Here is a 23940-nt window from a genome sequence, read left to right as displayed (position 1 = left end):
ACTTGTGCGTACAACTGTAGGAAGAAAATGGCCGACCTATCGGCCAGTGTGATACTGGTACTGGTCGTTCATGCGGCGATTTTGCCGCCATCGTGTGCCAGTACACATTGGGTAGTGACTGAAGATGGCATGTTAACACAACAGGTACGTGCTGTATAATTTTGGTATCATTTGGAGGTCTTGATCGCCCAAAACACCATTAGTATATTTATCTGGGGTTCCATCTCTTACACTCTTACAGTGACGTGTCCTTACTTCGAGTGTACTTTGAACACTAGTAACATCTTGGGTCAAATCAACGTCGAGTGAACTCTACAATGTGTCATGTTTATCGTAATGGCCATACCAAATTATTTCTTGGTCGTCAATATCACGACATAGTTTTCATCAGTTGTCGGAAGAAGGAACGATCGTACATGATACAACCGTGAATGACCCATGTAAACAAAGGGGAACTGACGAAATAATGTCATTGTAAACCTGTGGCTATGTTGTACACAAGTGACTTTTGCATTAAGTGTCGTAGTTAATGTGTTTACTAATACTTGCCACGATTCGTATCTAAATGTCGAAGTTATCGAAAGGGGAGGCATACAGAGAAACTAGAACAATGTGTTTCATTTTATGCAAAAACACTACCCGTTTCTTTGCTAGATTTCCGGAGCGTACTTACTACTACATTTGTAGTTATCACCTACAACGGTGTCACTGTTCACGTATCCGCCCTAAATTTCTTCCGTTGGAGGTAGAAATAACGGCCTCATCAGTGCGTTCACATCGTTGTTACTTTGTCCATGTATTGACACATGTAAAAAATATGATCGATAGTAACCCAATATTCTGTTCACAGAATTAATGTTCAAAACAAGTTTGAGTTGATTAATTGCAAATAACTGAAATGTAGGATTGGTTTTAATTTACATTTTAATCATTTTAATGACTTGCTAGTAGAAATGATGACTGTCATTGCTACTGAAGTGTTACAATGGAACTCATCTGGTAATTAGGATTGTGTTGCTTAGCAACCATACCTATCATGAAATATTACCATAATGGGGTATTGGTGTCAGAGTATTACTCAACACTTTTTGAATTATTTGAAATATCAGAGGTTGATCAGAACTGATGATGTATTTATAATATGTGCATGATGTGTAGTGGTGTGTATTAAATTATTATGCTTGGTAAGTGTGGTGTATTGAGTATAGATGAATTGATGATGATGAATTTGATGGATGGATGGATGGATGAATGGGTACATGTAAATTGGTGTATAAGATACAGTGTACATGGTGATAGATCTATAGATACATAGGAATAGACTCACAGACAGACAGACAGACAGACAGGCAGAGATACAGACAGAGAGACAGACGGACAGACAGACATACATACATACATACATACATACATACATACATACATACATACATACATACATACATACACACATACATACATACAGGCAGTCAGACAGGCATACAAGTGTCATATGTAGGTAGGTGTTGGTAGGAAGATACATTTGTAGGTAGATAGTTTGTGATAATACTCCTGTACATACTACTGTAGTATTACTAGGTTAAGGTACATGAAGGTAGGTAGATAGGTAGGTAGGTAGGTAGGTTAGGTTAGGCTAGGTTAGGTTAGGTTAGATCAGGTGGGTGGATGGTTGGATGGATGCCAGGATGGATCATGATGGATGGGTTGATATATACAGACAGACAGGTAGACAGACAGACAGACAGACTGATAGATACATAGATAGTAGATACATGTAGATAGATAAAGATATATGTATATATATATTATATATATGAATTAACTTAAATTAGATAGATCATATTAGATAGATCTATATACCATATAAATAAATATACATATGGATGGACGGACGGATACCAATTAATGTTTAGTTTTCTTAAGACATACCCCTCACCCCCATGCATAGCAGAGAGTGTTCAGAAATACAAACCAAAATAATTGACATTTAACATCTGTGTAAAAGCTTGCCTTGTGTATAGAAAATGAGTGGAAACTTCTACTGTCAATGTGGTTTAGTGACTGTTATACTACAAGAGATTATGTAAATTACATTGTACATTTGTAATCTGACTGTATCCTATTTGATATGAGGTGTTAATGCAATTATGTAATTCACACTTTAATCTAACAAAATCTCCTTAGATTTCAAATGATACCATTATCTAGACACAGTTCATTATATAACTTAGAAAAAATGACAAAGAAAAACCTCACAAATAAAAAATGACTAGAATTTAGAAAAACTTTTTAAAAAATGCAAAAAAAAAATGCAAAATGTCACCACAGCACATGTCTCCTTCACACGTTCTGCTGTAGTCAAAATTTGAGTCAAAACGTTCAAAATTGTCATTTCTTTCCCTGATATTTCTTTGATATTACAGCAGCTGGAATAATTATTTTATTTGCCAATATTTTTCTTCATTCAGCCAGAAAATACTCGCAACCTAAGGGTTGTCAATACTCGTCTAGCAACTGGTAGTGACCGTCAAAGGCCCCTTAGGTCACTTGTATTATGAAGAAATATATTGGGCAATCTAGTTATTTGTTGTATTCCTTCCTTTCCCTTCACATAAGTTAATGAACTTCCACCTTTGTCAACATCAAGTTATGTATGCTCTCTGTTTAAATCTTCAAATGTTTGACTACTATTCAGTCTAGTGTCACACCAAATATTGGTGCCTCACTAGATATTGTGCACATCAGTGGCATTTCAAATTGGCTTAGAGGGCACACTGCAAGTCTGATATGATAGTTTCTCAGATGTTACACCTCTTAGTTGTTAATTTCTGTGCAACTCATCTTTTCAGTTAATGCACATCAGTGAATTAAACCGCCCACTGGATCTGTCAATGTAGATTGTTGAAACCAACAATATGTTAAACTCAACTATCTTATGACGTCAAAAAGAGCTTGGCGTCATAACCCTCTCTATTTAGCACCTTTGGATGTAAACAAGTCAATAGATTGTCACTTATTCAACACCAGAATTGCACTTCCATCATGAATGAACATGTGAGAACTCATCCTTACATTGTTGTTGGTTACTTGATACAGATAATGATCAATGCCAGTGATTCAAATCATTGACAAAGGGAGACGTCTTCGCCATTGTCTATGGTCAAACATATAAAGGTTTTAGTGAGGCATTTCAAATGAGCGTGGGAGTAGGGTTCAGTAGCATTGGAGTGGTGTGCTACAGTCAAATCACCTGGTGATAACGCCAGATGATATTTTATTTTACCTTGATTTGACAAATATATCGCCTACGTTTCATTACTCTGTAAGGTACGCCTTAACAGGGCACCCTTACACATCGATGAGGGTTGAATGACTTGATGTATTTATAGTCGAACGTTTCATGTACATACATGTATTTGATATATGCTTTCAAAAACTTATAGAATACAAAGTGACATTTTAACGTTAATTGTTGTCTCTATGTATGTCTGGATGAAGTGCTTTGTTGTAACTTGACAAACAATGTCACATAACAATTACTAATGTATATAAAAGTCATTCTGGTAATTGAGGCTTCAGTTTACTAAGATAGACACAAATTAAACCTATTGTTGTTTGATGTGGTAGATTACACAAGTAACAAGTGGGTGATAGCAGTTCCTCTGTTGTGGAAATCTAATCACTCTGTGATCAAGATAGTGTAAACATTGGAGGTCCCAAAATAGTATATTGTATTATATTAAAGTTGATAGAACTATAAATAGACCCGCCACCAGGGTCTATGAACTACAGTTGTAGCTTTCAGAGAGCTGCCCTACTGAGACTATAATTAAACCAACATCCATTCAATACATGTATCTTATCAAGGTTGTATCAACATGTTATGACAATTAGTAGTAGTTTGTATCTACTCTGTATCATAGTAAACTGAAACCCCAATTACCAAAGTAATATTATGTTTACATATAAAGCTGTACTGGTGGCTCCCAAAGCATACATGTATATATGTGTGTGAAGCGGATAACGGCTGTGCTTTTAACCATATTGATTTTAACACATGTTTGAATTACTTTTTCCTTACAGTTGGACTCCGTATACAACCTTAAAAAGCCATATGATTTAGTTGAGTTTATACGCCAAGCAGAACGTTCAGACACAGTACAATCCCTTCAACAAGAACTACTCAACCAAAAAATACAAATTGATGAAAATGATGACAAGTCTGACACTAATATCGAAGCCAAGTTTTATGAAAGTGATCCGGACTGTATGGTAGCAGAGAAGTCTCTACCGGAATATGATTTGTACACCAGTACTGTACTTCCACTAGAGAATAAAGGAATTAAGTAAGTCATATACCAGCACTATATACTACGTACAGTGAACACAGTTTGCATAAGTTATTGTGGAGTCATGATTGGTATATGCTTCGAGTGGCTGGCTTGGAATCTGCTGGTTGCAGTATTTGAGCCCCATCGCTGCAATTTGTTTCTGAATTGGCTAAAGTCCTTGGGCAAGATTTGAACCATAATTCTGCCTCAGTCAACCCAGCTGTATAATTGGGGAACTGTATAGGATAGAGGTTGCAATGTGAATGCTTTAATCCTATGCACTAATAAAGGCTGCAATGGATTGTATGCACACCAGGGAGTTGAAGTATAAAGGGTCATTGTGTTTCCATTGATCTGTGCCAAGGGGTAATAGTTGTGAGTCCCCCTTGAGCTCTCAGGAGAAAAAGGTGCATATTAAAGGTACATATAGCCCCTTATCTTCTAGGCCAGATTTGCCAATTTTTATAAAATTTATTTTATACAGGTTGCACAATGCAGAATTGATTAAAATGACTTATCTGGGTCCCCAAAGAATTAAAGCAATGCAGGTAACATTGTTCGTGTTTGTTTTTTGCTTTGACAGAGTTCAAGACCATATAGATTTGAATAGTAAACTGCCACAATGTAAGAAACTAAAACAACCCAGCTGTACCAATTTGGTAGATTTACCGTACAGTATTCATGCATTTGACCATCTCAAGGTAATGTAGACTACTTTATTTATAGCTAATTAATCAATGGACGGCAGAAACACCTACAGAATAGGGAACTTGCAAACCCGCCATATTGAATGTTGCATCATGGGAAATTGGATAATACATACATTGATACTAATCAATTAGCATTGTAAACAATATTGTTACATTGTTTATAACCAGGAATGATCAATTCATAGTCACCCTGATCTTTGTGGGAGGTTTATTTTATCAGTAGCTCCAGATTAGGTATTATGATAACCACAGATAATCCCATAGTCCTTTGCATCTGAGCATGCTCAGTTTGGATTGCAAGTTCCCTATTGCCACGTTTAAAGGTGGCACAAGCTGAGTTTATATGCTTGTTATTCAAGTGAAAATGCTTTCCTAATAATGTCAATTAAACTATTTTAAAGTGGCCATATGGATGAAGATTTGGTATTTATTTTTGGATTATTTAACTTATAAAACAATTCTATCATGGCTTTCTGCTTGAGAAATGAATGTGAAATAACCTATATACCAAGTCTGTGTTTGTAACTCAAGACCTCGTAAAAAAAAAAAAATGTGTAAAAGTGTGATAATTTTTTTCAAATTGCCTAAAAAATGTTAGGGTTGGCATTAAAGAAAGTAGGTTGGGGTGGGTTACCTGAACCAAGCAATATTTTTTTTTTCTTTATTGAAAAGGAAGTTAGAAATTACCCGCAATTATGAAATTGTGTCTGTGTAAATTTGAACTGGAAATGTTTGGTTGGAATTAGTTTGTCCTTAATTGTCATGAATTATAGTGACATATGTTTAGCATATGTCACTGAGTGTTAAATATAATGTGTTTGATGAAATTAACATCTGTGTATGTCTGAAGGGTAAAATGTATTATGATCCACCTGTATTCACTTTCTAAGTGTTGCTATGGAGATTTCATGTGTTCTATACGTACCTGTGTATTGCACCTCCTGCTGTATTGTGTAATGAAAGAGAAACAGATTCAAAATTAAATTAAATAACTTTTGTGATATACAGTTTCAAAATTGTTGAAATCGTTTGATTTTCACCATTGCAGGTGTCGTTATTTCTTCACAGTTATCACATTTTTATAATGTTTTATTTGAGGTGTCCGCAACTTTGATTGCAAACTGGAATGATCAGAAATTATATGAGATTTGTTCCGAAGTGAATGTTAAGGACATTTACTTGCTTTGAACATTGACAAAGAATTTTATCCCAATAATTTGGTCGGGGATATAAAACAACAGTTTTAAAGTATATTATGTGGGGTCAAAATGCAAAGGTCATATAACATAACCTTCATTGAAGTATTTTTTTTATACCAGCAAACTTAATCATTACAGAAAATAGAACATTTCAGCATACATGCATACAAATACATGTATAGGTTTCATAAATTCCTTGAGTTGTAAAAATATGGGCATTGGGCATTGATGACAGAGAACAAAATTGAAATATTATAGCGCTAGTATTGAGTACACTAAGGGTTTGCACTGCAGTGTCTGAATTCCTTTATGTTTTCTATAGAACCAAGGAATGACATTGTTTTCAGTGCCAGTCTAGTAATCTTTGGTACAATACAATCACGTTGTGTATTGCTAGTCTAGTGTCTGACCTTTGACCCCTGTTCAGGTACTGTATACAGACAATGTAAATGTCTATGACGCAGTGACCTTGGAATTATCAGTGGTCTCAATTTCCATTGAACAAAGAAGTGAATTCTCTAACACCTTAATAGCTTTAAAATGACCAAACCGAATTAAAGAACATTAACATGAATTACAGTATAATAGAAAAAAAGTTAGAAAGTAAAATGTAGTACTTTGAAATGGTAGATTAGAAAGGATAGCGATATTTTAAGTGTTTACCACTAACATTGATCATGCAATGATTTAGTTATTTAGAGTTACTGTAAAATTTAAAAAAAGGAGTTTATTCTGGTAAGTTAGGTTTTTCTGAAGATGATTATTTGCATGTGTTTTGCAATTTTTTACAGTCCACTATTTTATTTTGTTAAAACAGAGGTAGTTTTTTTTACAGAAGTGGCAAACTAAATATAGCGTTTCCTCTGCAGAGTTAGCTCTGGAAATATACACTATGGGGTTTCAACACATCTCCACCCTTTCCACTTTGGTTCTTCCCTATTAATAACTCTGAGATTGCGTATAGATTTCATGTGGATGGATTTTTAAATAAAAAATCACCCATACCCTTGCTAATGAGTATATAAAGTACAAAAATGAACTTTAAATCACTAAATTCAACCTACGTCTTGTCATTTCTGTCAATTCTTGTCTAACGTTCGCTCGAGCCACAAAATATATGACATGACAAATTGTGCCCATGTGCAATATATAGCTAATCTGTTTACATGACTTTAGTATCATTGTCTGTTTTGCGGCTTGAGTGAACGTTAGACAAGAAATGACAGAACAGACAAGACATAGGTTGCATTTGGTGCTTTAAAAAGTTTATTTCTGTAGTCATTGACAATGATATGGATCGTTTTAAAAGTTTTAGACCCAAATCAGTGTGTATGAAATTTCGGGTTTTAAATAAGGAAAAACTAAAGTGGAGGGGAGAAGATGTGCCAAAACCCCATAGCGTATGATTTCCAGAGCTAATATGGAGGCAACTTTTATATCCTCATAAACAAAGAAATCGCCCTTGGTAAATGATAATTTTTAATTGTAGAAAACAACCTATTATCATGACTTTGATATAAAAATAGAAATTGGTACGGACTCCCTTAAGTATAGTTCAATTGGAAATAAAGTGACTTTTTCAATGTCTGGTATTAAACAACTATGTAGCTTCCATCTGAATATCTCAGATATCTTCATTGTAATGACACTTACCATCATAATGCTAATGACGTGTGAGCGATTCAGATGAAATCTACCTGTACATACATTTAAGGCCAGACTTCAAAAAGGGTCATTTCATTCCTGATGACTCTGTCTTTGAGGCTGACCACATATCCATTGAAACGTGTATAGTTTCTTTGTTTATAGGGGCATTAAAGCAAACGGCAAATCAGCCCTGTTGATAAAAATTTCCCGAGAGATGTTCAAGTACTTTACACTGTATAGCTTTCATTGAAATGGAAGGAATAGACTTCGCAACACATCAATCGTTACTTTGTCATATATGACATTAATGCGGCATTACAATGAGTGTAGAATGATTGATGGGACAGTGTATTGTATCGATATGGCTCATTATGTCCTTACACACACAATGTACATAGTATAATTGGTAGGCCATTGTGTTGTGGGGATCTCACTTATCGACAAATTTTGTTGTTGTGAGTCAAAATGAGAAAAAACAGGGATTTCTTGTGAGTCACACCACATAGTAAGAGATAAGGGAACCCTAAATTTTGGTGCTGTCACTAGAAATTGTGTGCACCAGTGGTGTGTCAAATTTACTTAGAGGGCACGCTCACCACATAGTAAGAGATAGGGGAACACCAAATTTTAGTGGGTCACTAGAAATTGTGTGCATCAATGGCATGTCAAATTGGCTTAGAGGGCACACTGCTAATACATGTAAGGTCGTCACAGATTTAATTTGATGCACCGTCGCATTTTTTGGATCCCAGTCTTTATGATTTCACAAAAAGACAATGTACCTCAAATAACTGATATCCTATTGTAAAGATCTTACAGTGTATTTTCTTTCATGATTTTTGAAACCCATTAAACAGAGAGGGAAAATTTGATAAAATTGGCATTGAGCTTCCCCTATATACTGCACCATTATTTTGTATTGAACCCTGGTAAAAATAGACTTGGGAACTCAGATAGATATTTCAGTGGGAAACTCAGGTAGATTTTATCTGCTTACTGGCCTTAACAAAAACAGTGTCTCACTCATTGTGTCGTCACAACCTAGTTATGTATACTGAAGGTCAGTGTCTTCCCTGACTAGATTGATGGTACAAACTAAGTACGAGTGACCTAAAGGGTCTTTGTACGTATGAGTCGCTAGATTAGTAGTGTCAACCCTTAGATCATGAGTATTTTCTGGCTTAATGATACAAATATTGGAGAATAACATAAATATACCAATGCCAGTAATATCAAAGGAAAGCAAGGGAAGGTAATGGCAATTTTGAACATTTTGACTCATATTTCAAACACAGCAGAACCAATGACGTAGATGTGCATCGTCTTAATTAGATGCACATTGTCATGACGTACAATGGCCAGGGTATTAATTCCATTTTTTTTTGTTCAACTTGGTTCATGCATGGTATGATGTGTATTATTTCATATTTATAGAGATTAAGTATAGAATTTAATCCCATAATCCATTGATGTATGATTCAACAGGGTGTACAGGAGAGAGTTAATCTGACCAATAATGCAGAGCCTGGATTAAGGAGTGCTATATCCTACAAAGCTGATCCTGATGAGTTTGGTCATCTTGTGTATAAGAGTTTACAGAAGGTGAGTTGATGGATGAGTAGTTAGTCAGGGATGTAGCTAATTTTCAAATCAGTAGGTAATATTGGAACAGTGTAAAGTTAGTGACAATACCTAGTAAATGGGCGACACATAAATCTGCCCAGAGTCCTGTAAAAGTAGACGACTTGAAAAATGCAATCCAGGCTTTTTGAGAATCCCCCTTGTCTGACACCATTGATAGGAATTATGAGCCACGGCAATTGAAAAACAGAGACCTTAGCGAAAGTTCCAATATTGAAAAATTCATGAAAAAAAAATCAGGACCACCACATGTAGATTTGACTTCAGGACCACCAGATTAATCACTGTTTGGGGTACCACTAGATTTGAAATGGATTTACTAACTCCTGTAGGCTGTATCTTATACCTAGGCTAGTGAAAGCATTTTAAGTCACAGTACTCAGTACTAGACGCTTGAATCTTGTCATTGTTAATCCAGTCAGTTTTGTTCAACGAGAAGTTATTTTTATACAAACAAATACCCCGCCCCCACACCCAGTTAGAGAAAGAATGTATTTATGTATTATGTATTATTCATGTATTTACTCAGAGACAAGTTAGAATCAACAATTCTGTTTCTGTTCATATGTTTTGAATGATCGTAATTTTGTGTACCATAATGGAGAATGATGTTTCTTGTTTTATAGAACAAGACATCATGGGTGTTACACAACTTGGCAGCATTCTATTGGAGAATCAAAGGCCATTCTTATCAGGTGATAGAGTGCTGTAGAAGAGCTCTCCATTTCTCACCTAGGTTAGTGATAACTGTGAACTCTGACCTCTGACCTTAAAGGTCATGTCTATACAATGTTTTTTTCAGGGCTTTCATTTAATAGTTGTGACAACTTGTCAGATGGTGATTTTATGCCCCTGGATGTAGGAAGATCAAAATGTGAATCTCTGACCATAGCTGTAGCCAGATAAATTTTTACAATAACCATATGAAATTAATTGTAAAGTTTACTGACCATGTCTTTGTACTTCATGTCACATGCAAATATTTCTAACCTCTTTTTTGTTGAATTATTATTATTATTATTATAATTATTACCACAGCCAGGGTGGTTTCTAAACAAATCTATCACTATATTTTACAATATACTATTATTTCTAAAATTGTCATTTCAATATTATTTTACTTTATTCAAGCTTGGTAGACTGTTGAGTCAATGACTGTTCACACACACAGTGTTGAGATATGAAAATATATAAATATATACATAGAAGAGAATATACAAACATACAAAGTGATGAATTGAAACAAATGGATGTGAAATTGACACAAACCAGGACAAAATGACAAGTAAAATACTCAAGTGATCATCTGGTATCAACAAAACAAATACTACGAGATTAAAACATTATGATTAACAGGTTGATACATGACTGTTGTGTTGTTCAGCGCTTATTGGCTTTCACTTTACATGGGTGGGTTAAGACCAGCGAGGGCGCCCTAACATAGTGTATCTTACAGACGACATGATTGATACATGACTTGTGTTGTTCAACTCTTATTGGCTTTCACTTTACATGGGTGGGTTAAGACCAGCGAGGGCGCCCTAACATAGTGTATCTTACAGACTACATGATTGATACATGACTTGTGTTGTTCAGCTCTTATTGGCTTTCACTTTACATGGGTGGGGTAAGACCAGCGAGGGCGCCCTAACACAGCTTATCTTCCAGACTTCATGATTGTCTGTAATCAGTTAACTTTATCATATGTCATATATATTGCTACAGAGAACACAAAGATGTAGCCCTAGTCAACATGGCCAACATTTTACACCGTGCAAGACACTCAGCTGAAGCAGCCATCTTAATACATGCATCACTAGATGTATCCACTGACCTCAATGTCAATCACTTTACTTTGGGAAATATATATGCTGTAAGTAGTGTGTGTGCATGTGTGTGTGCGTGCGTGCATGCATATGTGCATGTGTGTGCGTGCATGTGTGTGTGTGTGCATGTGTGTATGCATGTGTATGCATGAGTTAGGTTGGATGGGTGTTAGTGTGGGTATATATTTATGTGGGAGGGGTGATTGGGTAACCGTATTGTGTGTGTTTAGAGGGGTGGTCAGTTGCTGTAAGTGTGTGTGAGGGGGTGGACAGGTGCTGTAAGTGTTGATGTGTGGGGATGGGGTTGATACAAGTCACTGTATTTGTATGTGTATGGGGGCTTATGAATAGGGTGGATGATAGTTTGTGTAGATGTTAGATGAATGTGTGTGTGTGTGTGTGTTTTTGTTTGGATGTGTGTCTGAGACTGAGAGAGCATGTATGGGTATTTTATACATGATGAGACCTCAGTTACATGTAGACTGACACTGTAATATTTCTCTGTCATCACAGGTACTAGGAGAGTACAATAAGTCAGTGCTATGCTTTGAGCAGACCACAGAACATCAACCTGACTTTGAGGCTGCACATAAACGTAAACATGCAGTCAAGTGTCAAGAGAAGTTAGAGATAGCACTAGAAGACCAACATGAGTAAGTTTATGAATTTAAATAATCTGTCTCCTTCAGGTCGGTCTTAATGTCTCTCAAAATGTATGCATGTAATATGTATTATATGTTTACATTTGTACGTGTGTGTGCATGCTTATGTGTGTGTGTGCATGCCTGCATGTGCTCACTCATGTGTGCATGCATGCATGTGTATGTATGTATGTATGTACCGTACGTGTGTATGTATGTATGTATGTATGTATGTATGTATGTATGTATGTACATTGTATGTATATATGTATGTATGTATGTATGTATGTATGTATGTATGTATGTATGTATGTATGTATGTATGTATGTATGAATGGGTGGGTGGGTGGGTGGGTGGATGGATGGATGCATTTGTATGTATGTATGTGTGTGTGTGTGTGTGTGTGTGTGTGTGTGTGTGTGTATGTATGTATGTACCAATTACATTTATTATAAATATGGTATACATTATTTACATATCTCAGTTATTCTTTTTATTTTTCAGTCATCTACAGAAGACTCTTTCCGAATTGAAGGAATATCAGAAGAAGCATGAGTACTTTCAGGAACAGAGGAAGATATTGATGGATCACCAACAATTGACAGAAACACAGTTTGAGTATAATATCAAGTATCAACAACAACGACTGAAAGATGGCGTCGGTAAGTTTTTTGACATATCAACAAACTACACTTAAAGAGGAACACCACAGCAGGAAATAAAGGCACTTTCATAAATTTCGAATTCTTGCGAGTAATTTCATGATTTTAAATCAAATACATGACAAGTAATTGTTGAAAAATACCGAGTTGAAACTTGTATCTCACTCATTGTTCAGTGTATGTCTGAGAGACATGCATGCATAGGAGAAGAAATTCCTGATGCCTATGTGTTTATTACCTTCAAAGAACATGATGTATTCATGTTATCTGTTATCTAGGTGAGACTCAGAAATGCCATATCAATGATGAAACAGGAAGACAGGTATTGGTTTGTAAGAAGGAGATCCAGATGGAGTCTGAAGCATTTGGTGTCATGGTGTCTGAGAAGGTAAGTGTCATGGTGTGTGGCAAGACAAATATCATAGACATTGTAACAATGTTGTCATGATTTGATTGGTTGACAGGAACTATTAGCATTAGATGTAGACATTATAACAATGTTGTCATGATTTGATTGGTTGACAGGAACTATTAGCATTAGATGTAGACATTGTAACAATGTTGTCATGATTTGATTGGTTGACAGGAATTATTAGCATTAGATGTAGACATTGTAACAATGTTGTCATGATTTGATTGGTTGACAGGAACTATTAGCATTAGATGTAGACATTGTAACAATGTTGTCATGATTTGATTGGTTGACAGGAACTGTTAGCATTAGATGTAGACATTGTAACAATATTGTCATGATTTGATTGGTTGACAGGAATCATTAGCATTAGATGTAGACATTGTAACAATATTGTCATGATTTGATTGGTTGACAGGAACTATTAGCATTAGATGTAGATGTTTGGAGTGTTGATTACCAAGAGACTGAAGAGTCAGTCGAGGTAAGTTTTCAAAAAAATGTTATTTCTGTCTTTTTTGCTTTTATCAACAAAAGTCATTGAACTGTGCCTTGCTGCGTATATACATATTACCTACATTCAGACCCTCGTTTCAACAGCTCTGCCAGATAACTGGTCTTCACACCTTAAATTTCAATCCCTCTCCAAAGTGGGCTTTTAATAACCGTTGTGTCATGGGTGTTTTACAGGCTGATGTCGATAGTACAGAACAGACGACTGACCCTGAAATAGAGACATCCACTGTCAAGTCGTCTGTACGAGAACCCGACCCAAATGCTGAATATCGTAGTAAAGATTGGCCACAGAAGACAGACTGTGATATGAACTATAAAGGTTTACCAATATGGAAGGAATATGAATCTACATATCTACCTCCTGAGAACAAAGGATTTCAGTAAGTCTAATCTTTTAAAGTGAAAATATAATATTTCATTTTACCCCTTAAGATGCCATAAACTTTTCAAGCAAAAGACTCCCTAGGCCAAGGACTTTTCATGTAAAAGACTCCCTAGGCCAATGACTTTTTCCACACAGATTAGGATCTTACCGACTCTACAATTATCAACTATAAATAAACCATACAATCAATCCTATTTTTGCCTTATCCACACATTACATAATTATATGTTGTCAAATGAATATTAATTTTAATATCCAGATATGAGGTGGAAATTGGGCTTATGCAAATGAGTAAACTTGTCTGCATATATACAGATATGGCCTGGGAACCTGGTAGGGATTGTCTGCACATGGAGACGTTGCATTTTACGGGATAATAATATTGTGGATAATACTATTAATAGTCCAAAGCCAGGTCTGCTGCATCACATAGTTTTTATAATAATAGTAATTAAATCAATGATATATTTACTTATGATACATATTTCGATAAATAAATCATTTATTATTATTATTTCAGTGTAAAGCCATTGCTTACTGAAGACCTTGGATTGGTCACTGGCGCAGGAGAGGAGCATCCGTTGCCATGGTACCCACCTGTGTGTGTCCATATTGATGCTTTCACCAATGTGAAAACCTCCATTGATAGAGTAGAGGGTATACGCAATAGAGAGAAGATACCCATCAAAATGCCAGATCACAATGTTAAACAGGTGAGTCTCACTTCAGTGTTTTTCACATTTTTCGATACCTTGTCTTTCTGGTCATGTATTCCTGGTAGGAATATGAAAACTTCTTGTAATTTGATCTTTTTAAATTTTATTGTTGTTGCAAAGCGACTCATAGTGGCAAATACCCCTTAGGTTACTCATATTTTACTTGGATGAATGAAAGAAAATATTGAGAATAACAAAGTTTTCTGTACTGGTCTGTTTTCTACATCTGTTGTCTATACTGGTCTATTTTTACATCTGTTGTCTATACTGGTCTATTATTACATCTATTGTCTATACTGGTCTATTTTTACATCTATTGTCTATACTGGTCTATTTTTACATCTATTGTCTATACTAGTCTATTGTTACATGTATTGTCTATACTGGATGTCTATTTGTTAAAGCTGTTGTCTATACTTCTGTCTATATAGATTCTGTTAAACCTTGTCAACAATGGTGATGTCACAGAAGAGGAAGTAGGACAGCGTATATTGACGGCACTCAAACAGGTTAGCACCGTTTTGTTGCGAATTCTCACTTAGTTACCATAGTAACTCTAATATGAGTCTATCAAATTGTGAACATGTTTAGACTGGTTATATCTATAGACCCAAATTGTAGAACAAAAAAATTTAATGTAATTGGCTGGCATGTCTAACTTTGTAGAACAACAAATCTAAGTGGCTATCTTGTCTGTGACTTGATAGAACAACAAATCTAATTGGCTGTGTAATCTATTACTTTGTAGAACCACAAATCTAATTGGCTGTCTTATCTTTAACTTTATATAACAACAAATTTAATTGGCTGTCTTATCTGTAACTTTTTGTAGAACAACAAATCTAATTGGCTGTCTTATATCTTACGTTATAGAACAACAAATCTAAGTGGATATTGTATAACTTGGCTGGTTTATACTGGAGAGTGATTGGTAATAATTACCATGGTATAGAGTGTCTGCGTAGAGCCGTACACTTCACACCTGATGACTACTTAGATATCATCTATGTAAACATGGCCAACATCATGCAGAGAGTGGGAAACCATAAAGATGCAAGTCTGTTATTGAAGAAAGCACTGAGAGTGAACAATAAGGAGGTGGGTAGATTTGTACAGTATTGTTGTACCAGTAAATAGCGCCATCTATGGTGATATATAGGATATTTACAGTATCATAGTGACAGTAAATCAAAGTAGAATCTGTAATTATGCTTTCTAGTGAAAACCAAATCACTTGAAAAATTAAGTATTCCACTGTAAGTTATTGTCCAATGAGTGACAGGGTATCAAATTACAGATGAATACTGTCCAATAGGGAACTTGCAAACCCGCCGTGTTGAATGTTGCATCATGGGAAATTGGATAATAAATGCTAATTAATTAGTATTGTAAGCAATATTGTAACATTGTTTGTAACCACAAATAATCAATTCATAGTTACCCTGACCATTGTGGGAGGTTAATTTCATCGGTAGCTCCAGATTCGGTATTACAATAACTACAGATAATCCTATAGTCCTTTGCATCTGAGCATGCTCAGTCTGGATTGCAAGTTACCTATTAGCATCACTGTATTAAACAGCATTAGGCTATTATCCAATCAGTGACAGAGTATTGAATTGTGAATGGATAGTGCCCAGTCAGTAGTAATAGGCATTCAGTTTACAACTGGTATGTTTTTTGTTTCCAGGCAGTTACTCATTTCACGTTTGGCAATGCATTAGCCTCCCTTGGTAACTACAGTGGTGCAGCCCATGAATACATGGTAGCATTAGATATCAACCCAGACTACAAGCAGGCGTTGAAAACTCTACAAACTCTGAAATGTCATGAGAAGTATCACTGTGCTGCTAAGACCAGCAACGATGATACCAGTGATACAGCCATGTGCTCTAAACCAGACAGAGCGTCTAGAAGCAGTAGCAGTAGCCAGACAGAGAAACGTATCGTCTGTCACCACCTACAGGGAGTCGAGCAGTGTCAGGTGGAGACAAGACAACGGAAGGTGAACTCAGCAGAAGAGGGTAACTGCGCTAGCGTTTGTACAACTACATGTAGTTCCCCACCAGCTAGGGATATATGTGGATCTATGGAACAACATGCAAAGACTTGTGGGAAGAAGTGTTCATCTTGTGGCAACTCGGAAGAAAACAAGTCATTTCAGTGTCATTCCGGGCCCCCATCTCAGCAATGTAAAGTAGACGCCGTAGAAATTATTGAGATAGACGAAGCAGAGTTGCAAGATCTGGAGGATGAGATTGAAGATAGTCTGGAGTTACTTGCACCTGTTGCTAAGGCGTTGAGCGAGGAGCAACGTGTTGTCAACCTGAAGTCTAGTGAAACAGAGGGAAAGAAATTGGTAAGAGGGGCATAAGACCAGTAGACTTGAGGTGGGTAGGGGGGAGGGGGGGTTGTAATGAGACGGAGAAAGAAATTAATTCAGTAGAGAGTGGCTGTATAAACCTTAGAGGGTGGATGGGTGGGGGCTGGTTGGAGTTCTGTTGAGACATTGGAAAAGAAATTGCTAAGAATGGCTGTTAAATGTTCACTTGTACATTGTATTGCAGGTGACTGTTAATCTAAAATCAACATCTACTACCAAGACAAGACAAGTTACCACGACTACCAACGGAGACAATGATGATGATGGTAATGGTAATGAAAGTAATGACAGAGATACTGCAAAGAACAATGGAGAAAATAAATCGGACCCGGGTGCACCAACTCTGACTGGACCACAGATTCCAGGAACTCACCAATTAGAGGGTGAGTTTAGGTAACTCTGTGTAGAACATCAGATATGAATAGTGCCCTCTATAGACATTGGTGGACCAACTCTGACCACAAATTCTAAGAACTCTAGATCACTCAGTGTACTGTAGAACATCAGATATGAATAGCGCCTGCTGTGGACATTGTGGACCACAGATTGAAGTTGGTTGCCACCGTAGCAGTATTTAATAGTTTGTTTTGTCCAACCACTGGAATTTTGGTCTTTTGCCCTCTAGTGATAGCCAAATTTTGTTTTTAGCACAACTGAACTTGTTCAGTAGTGCTATAGGGATCGCCCGGCGTCTGTCTGTCTGTGTGTGTGTGTGTGTGTGTGTGTGTGTGGATGTGTGTGTGTGTGTGTAAACAACTTAAAGTCAAAAACCGCTGAACCGATTGCCACGATATTTGGTGGGTCCATTACTTTGGGTGTCTAGTTGGGAAATTGTTCAAATCAAAATAATCGCATCACAGGTGTGTGATTTGGGTAAAAAAATGTGATTTTTGGTCAAAAAACTTAAACTCAGAAACTACTGGGCAGATTGGTGCGAAATTTGGTGGGAACATTCTTAAGGTGGTGTAAAGTAAGATTTGTTCATGACGGGATGATTCCATCAGTGATATGCAAATTAGGGCTAAAAATGTGTCTTTTTGGTTAAAAATCTATAATTCTAAAACTACTGAGCAGATTGGGCTGAAATTTAATGGGAATGTATCTAGGGATGTATGGACGAAGAAATATTAAGCTTACCATGATTCCATGAGTGATATGCAAATTAGGTGTAAAAATGTTCATTTTTGGTCAAAAACTTATATCTCAAAAAGTACTTGGTCAATTAGTCTGAAACTTGGCGAGATGTTTCTGAAACTGTTATTCTGCAGATTTTCTTAAAAACATTTTGACAAAATTGGCCCTAGCGACCATGACCACGCCCTTAGCAACAACCAAATGGCAGTATATTTTGGTCAAATAAGAACATCATCTGGTAAGCGAGTAAACATTCAAAAAATGTATGCAAATACCCTAGCAACCATGACCACGCCCATAGCAACAGCCAAACGATGGTGTATTTCACAAAGATAACAACAGGGTTTAATAGATAATTGAATAAACATCCAAAAAATGTATGTAAATTTGCATAGCAACAAGACCACGCCCATAACAACAGCCAAATAATCACGTATATTGCAAAGATAACAACAGGAATAGAAAGACAGATGAATAAACATTCAAAAAATGTATGCAAATATCCTAGTAACCATGACCACGCCCATAGCAACAGCCAAACGGTGGTGTATTTCACAAAGATAACAACAGGGTTTAATAGACAATTGAATAAACATTCAAAAAATGTATGTAAATTTTCCTAGCAACAAGACCACGCCCATAGCAACAGCCAAATGATCACGTATATTGCAAAGACAATATCAGGAATTCATACACAAGTGAACAAAAACATACACAAATGTATGCAAATATATCTAACAACATGACCACGCCAATAGCAACAGCCAAATGATAGCATTTATCGTAAAGATAGCAACATGGTTGGATAGGCAACTGGATAGTTATTCAGCAAATAAACACCTATTGTTAGCATAGACTAGCATATGGATAAGCATTTTTAAAAACTACAGTTGTGCTACAACGCCATTGGCGGTATTTTTGTGAGTCAAAATGAGAAAAACTGGCATTTCTTGTGAGTCACCACATAGTAAGAGATAGGGAATGAGAAATTTTTGGTATGTCACTAGAAATTGCACGCATCAGTGGTGCATCAAATTGGTCTAGAGGGAACACTGGTAACAGTCTATGATCACTTCTGTGTTAGTGCCCAGACATTTTGTCAGTGTTTTCAATTATGATGTAGCTAGACAGTTTAACATTGTTATATGATGGGTTTGTTTTCAGTTGTCCCTACGTTGATAGAGACAGCAATAGTACCATGGCTAAGTATGGATGAATGTAAAGACATCAAGAAGGCCAACCTGAAAGGATTCACCAGTACTTGGTTGTCAGTGACTGCTAAAGATGTCAAGTAAGTCATGTTTACACTTCCATGTTTACTTTTTGAGGAACCTTTAGTGTTTACACAATCTTAATCACAATCCGCATAACCATTTAGCACTGCTATCAACTACTTGTGTAATCTAGCACATCGAACAGTTTTCATTATTTTTTCACTTTGTGATTTGATCGTTATAAACAGCACCATCTATCATGAGTGAACAAGATTGACAGTTTGCAGTCAAAGCTCTCAACTTATCAAAGTATACTGTATGTATCGGTTTAAATTTTAGAACTCAACAATAGTTTTAGTTTGTGTCTATTACAGTTAGCTGATGCTGGCTTTCTGCAGTAATGCATCATAATTTCAGTTTATGTACAGTACATGCATATATTTTGAAATAATCTTACATGATATTATGTTATTATTTCAGCTTACATGATATTATGTTATTATTTCAGCTTACATGATATTATGTTATTATTTCAGCTTACATGAACACATCAATTTTGAGTCAGTCCTGGATGGTACAATGTTTGAACCATTCTGTGAGACAACTTTGGGACCTAGTCTGTTTACATTGGACCATCTCAAAGGACTAGCTGAGAGAGATAAGATTGAGTACTCCGCTGAACAAGGTTTAAAAGAGGTTTGTGTTATAACTTTAGTCTACAACCAAGATCCCTACTTTGTCTGAAGTGTGTATTCTACAACCAAGCTCAGTACTTTGTCTATAGTGTGTAGTCTACAACCAAGCTCAGTACTTTGTCTATAGTGTGTAGTCAACAACCAAGATCCCTACTTTGTCTATAGTGTGTAGTCAACAACGAAGATCCCTACTTTGTCTATAGTGTGTAGTCTACAACCAAGATCACTACTTTGTCTAAAGTGTGTAGTCTACAACTAAGATCACTACTTTGTCTAAAGTGTGTAGTCTACAACCAAGATCACTACTTTGTCTAAAGTGTGTAGTCTACAAACCAAGATCACTACTTTGTCTAAAGTTTACTCAACATTATTAAAACTACTAAAATGAAAATCCCAACTCACAGAGTCAAAACATTTCTTGCAAGCAAATCCCAATTGTTATAGACATCTCGTCAGCATTGTAAGGGATGTATTACAAGTACACTTGACATGTGACACCAACCTATTGTAATACACCCCTGATGATGCTGACAAGACATCAGTGAAAATTTGGGGTTCACTTCCAAGAAATCTTTAGACAGCAAGTTGAAATTTTCATTAGTAACTGTGAACACAGAGTCCATGAACATTCACTCTTGTATCTTTAAAATTGACTCAACTGTAGAGTTTCCCCTCTGAAAACACCCTTCATTGTGAGCTTTTGAGCCTAGCTTTTATATAGTTAGTAGTAATTTCTTGAAGGTACCTTGTTTTACTAAAATGACTGTCAATCAAATTTGCCACTCTTTCAATACCAGAAACAGTTGATGTTATTTGAATGATACATATATTGTTATTGTATTGACAGGTACTAGAGACACTTGGTGGGACATCGGAATCCCATGATGCAATAGGCACCCGTATCACACATGCCATGGCATCCAACCAATCGTCATGGGTGTTGTCCAATATGGCAGCTTTGTACTGGAGAGTAGAAGGAGAGGCTGAAAAAGCTTTGGACTGTCTCCGACAAGCTCTTTTCTTCTCCCCTAGACCAATGAAAGTAAGTGATAGAGACTATATTAGACATTCAAGCACCTTTCTTCTCCCCAAGACCAATGAAAGCAAGTGATACATATTAAATTAGACAAGCATTTCTCTTCTCTCATTGACCAATGAAAGGTAGTGATACATAGTATATTTGACAAGCTTTTTCCTTCTCCCAACAACCAATGAAATTTCGAAGTACAGTACATGTAAGTGTTACAGACTGTATCAGACAACATTTTTCTTCTCCCAGTGACCAACGACAGTTTAAGTGTGATGGTACAGACTGTATTAGACTACACTTTTTCGTCTCACCTACATGTAGACCAATGAAAGAAAGCGATATGGACTGTCATAGACAAAAATTCGTCTTGTAATTTTCAGACTTGCGGTTAGAGATTCAACTAAGCATATTTGAGTATTATTTTTGTTGTTTGCAGGACATTGCCCTGATCAGCATGGCCAACATCTTTCACAGAGCTGGTCTCTATGACGACGCCCTGGTTGTCACTAAAATGGCATTAGAAATCTCACCAAACCTGGTTGTCAATCACTTCACCATGGCTAATGTGTTCTCCTCTATGGTAGGTATTCTTATAACCTGGAGGTAAGGGAGTCTTGGGAGGGGGAGGTGTCAGAGACAAACACAGACAGAAAACCAGAAACAGACACAGATTGGGTAACAGAGTAAGAGAGTCATATAAAGAATAGACAGAAACTCGGATAGCTAGATACATAGTGATAGATAGATAGATAGATAGATAGACAGACAGACAGACAGACAGACAGATAAAAGATAGGTAGTTAATGGATAGATGGATGGGTGGGTAGGTAGACGGGCAGATGGCTGGGTGGGTGGTGGGTGGATGGACAGACAGACTGATGGATAGATAGACAGACAGACAGACAAATTTACACACAAACAGTCAGCATACATTGTAGGTGAGAAGGAGATGAATAGACAGAGAGAGAGAGAGATTATCGAAAGATGACAAACGCCCACTGATCACTCTTTAAAAAAGTTTAGTGGCATAACTAACAGTGACATTGGTTGTTGTGTAGATTATCTCATCATAAAAACTAAAATAATATTGTATTAATTTATTTACAGGGTGACTATGTGAATGCATTACAATATTACGAGGCCACACTTAAACTACAGAATGAGTTCCAGCCAGCATTGGAAAGGCTTCATACCATTCAGTGTTACTTACTACAGCACTACAATAATAGAATCAAGAAATAACATTTGTAATGAACCCTTCTAACCCTATCATGCTGACTTTGGAATAGTCCAGCTTTTCTATAGATGCAGATAACATGTTAAAAATAGGGATGGAAGGGTTTATATAAGGGTCTTGCAAACTTCAGCAGCCAAATATCTCGCCTTTTAATTCCCCCCAACTCTGTTGTTTACTTGGTATGAGCCTATTGTAGATGTGGACTTTTCTATTCAAAACGGGTGTGAAAGGTACTGAACGATGTGTTAAAAAATGCAACTCGCATACATTGAAGATCAATCCAGATAATTTCTTTGAAATAATTGCATGAATTGTACAACTCTAAAATTACACATCAGTATTTTTGTGAAGGAATGTATAAAATTGGTCAAATCTTGCACAATAGGCTCACAACACCAAGGTTCATGTCTACACATTGTAAGTTGGTCAAATCTGTAATGTGCCACTGGACTCTTTATTTGCGTTCTTATCCATTATGATTGTGAAACTAAGTTTTATCAAATTTCCCTTCTCTGTTACCACAGTGCAGATAACAAAGATGTGAAAGCAATCAAGTATCAAATACTCGCTACAATAAAATTAATTATCCAAGAATTGAAATCATGATTACAAAAACGACAATTTAAATCAGACATTATTTTCATTCATCCTGGCTGCAGACTTTTGGTGAATAATTAGTTGCATTGATTCAGAAAAGATAAAACAATTCATGATGAGTTCAGTTAATGTGATCAGTTACTGGTTGACAGTGACAGTGACTGTAGCAAAAAAGAAATGACGAGGGGTCAACACCCGTTTCACCCGTCAATGAAAACACTGAAGTTGGTCCTCCAACACTAGAGGGAGTCCTTCAACATCATGGTCCTTAATTATTTATTCAGATTACTGATCCTCACATATATGTATTCAGATTAATGGTCCTTTAATATATGTACAAAATCTTTTTCCAGGCTCATGTCATTTTCATTTCATTTTCACACAGTTTCATACCAATAAGTTCCTGCACATTTAAATATTTGTGAACAATAATAGTAAAGAGATTTTGGAGTGAGCTGCTGAGTTTGCAATCCATAATTTTAGTTTATGCTTTTAAATTGAACCATATTAGATGTTACCTGTAGTGCATGAATCACAATGGTTGACCTTTGACCTTGCAAAGAAATCAACCCATATTGGACGAGAACATATTAAGACTGAATATGGTTTCAGAAAATAATGTGAGCATGAGTAAATGGAGGAATGCTGAAGTGATTACTAAGCCTCCTGTCAATCATTCATTTGACTTTTTTAAAACGAAAAGTTTTACTATGGTGTAAAAGCAAATTAACACCTTAATTTTATGAGAGACGTTTGTGCAAATACACATCCAAGTGATGTAACGTCATGTCACCACGGAAACAAGGCAGTAATTTGAGAATTACAGTGTTTGAGAGTAATGTTACTCTTGTGGTGGTGGGAATAATAAAGATAATAAATATTATCAAACTTCAAGATAATTGTCATGTTTTTTATTTAATTAAAAGTTAGTTTTTTGTTAACTAATCTTAAAGAAATGTACAT

The 23940-nt window shown here is 36.2% G+C and overlaps 1 protein-coding gene across 1 annotated transcript; it reads left to right on the top strand.

Annotated features, from left to right (window-relative positions):
• Positions 1 to 27: 27 nt before the first annotated feature.
• Positions 28 to 23832, top strand: LOC144448237 (tetratricopeptide repeat protein 17-like). The gene is made up of 21 exons (XM_078138397.1): positions 28 to 144; positions 4084 to 4346; positions 4915 to 5032; positions 9373 to 9489; positions 10155 to 10264; positions 11254 to 11401; positions 11868 to 12007; positions 12501 to 12658; positions 12937 to 13046; positions 13489 to 13581; positions 13785 to 13966; positions 14492 to 14684; positions 15119 to 15196; positions 15561 to 15785; positions 16378 to 17046; positions 17255 to 17453; positions 19369 to 19495; positions 19955 to 20114; positions 20961 to 21155; positions 21580 to 21723; positions 22251 to 23832. The coding sequence occupies exons 1-21, from the start codon at positions 28 to 30 to the stop codon at positions 22383 to 22385; spliced, it is 3681 nt and encodes a 1226-aa protein (XP_077994523.1). The 3' UTR covers positions 22386 to 23832.
• Positions 23833 to 23940: the final 108 nt, after the last annotated feature.

The sequence above is a fragment of the Glandiceps talaboti genome, chromosome 17, assembly GCF_964340395.1.
Source record: "Glandiceps talaboti chromosome 17, keGlaTala1.1, whole genome shotgun sequence".
NCBI classification, from domain to species: domain Eukaryota; kingdom Metazoa; phylum Hemichordata; class Enteropneusta; family Spengelidae; genus Glandiceps; species Glandiceps talaboti.
The sequence above is the reverse complement of the archived record's forward strand: the minus strand, read 5'-3'. Positions and strand labels throughout refer to the sequence as shown.

Bases quoted from the DNA above. Each gene is read 5' to 3' on its own strand.
- LOC144448237 (XM_078138397.1), top strand. From the start codon at position 28: ATGGCCGACCTATCGGCCAGTGTGATACTGGTACTGGTCGTTCATGCG. The intron at 5,033-9,372 runs GTAATGTAGACT...ATGATTCAACAG, and splicing joins ATGCATTTGACCATCTCAAG to GGTGTACAGGAGAGAGTTAA. The intron at 14,685-15,118 runs GTGAGTCTCACT...CTGTCTATATAG, and splicing joins CAGATCACAATGTTAAACAG to ATTCTGTTAAACCTTGTCAA.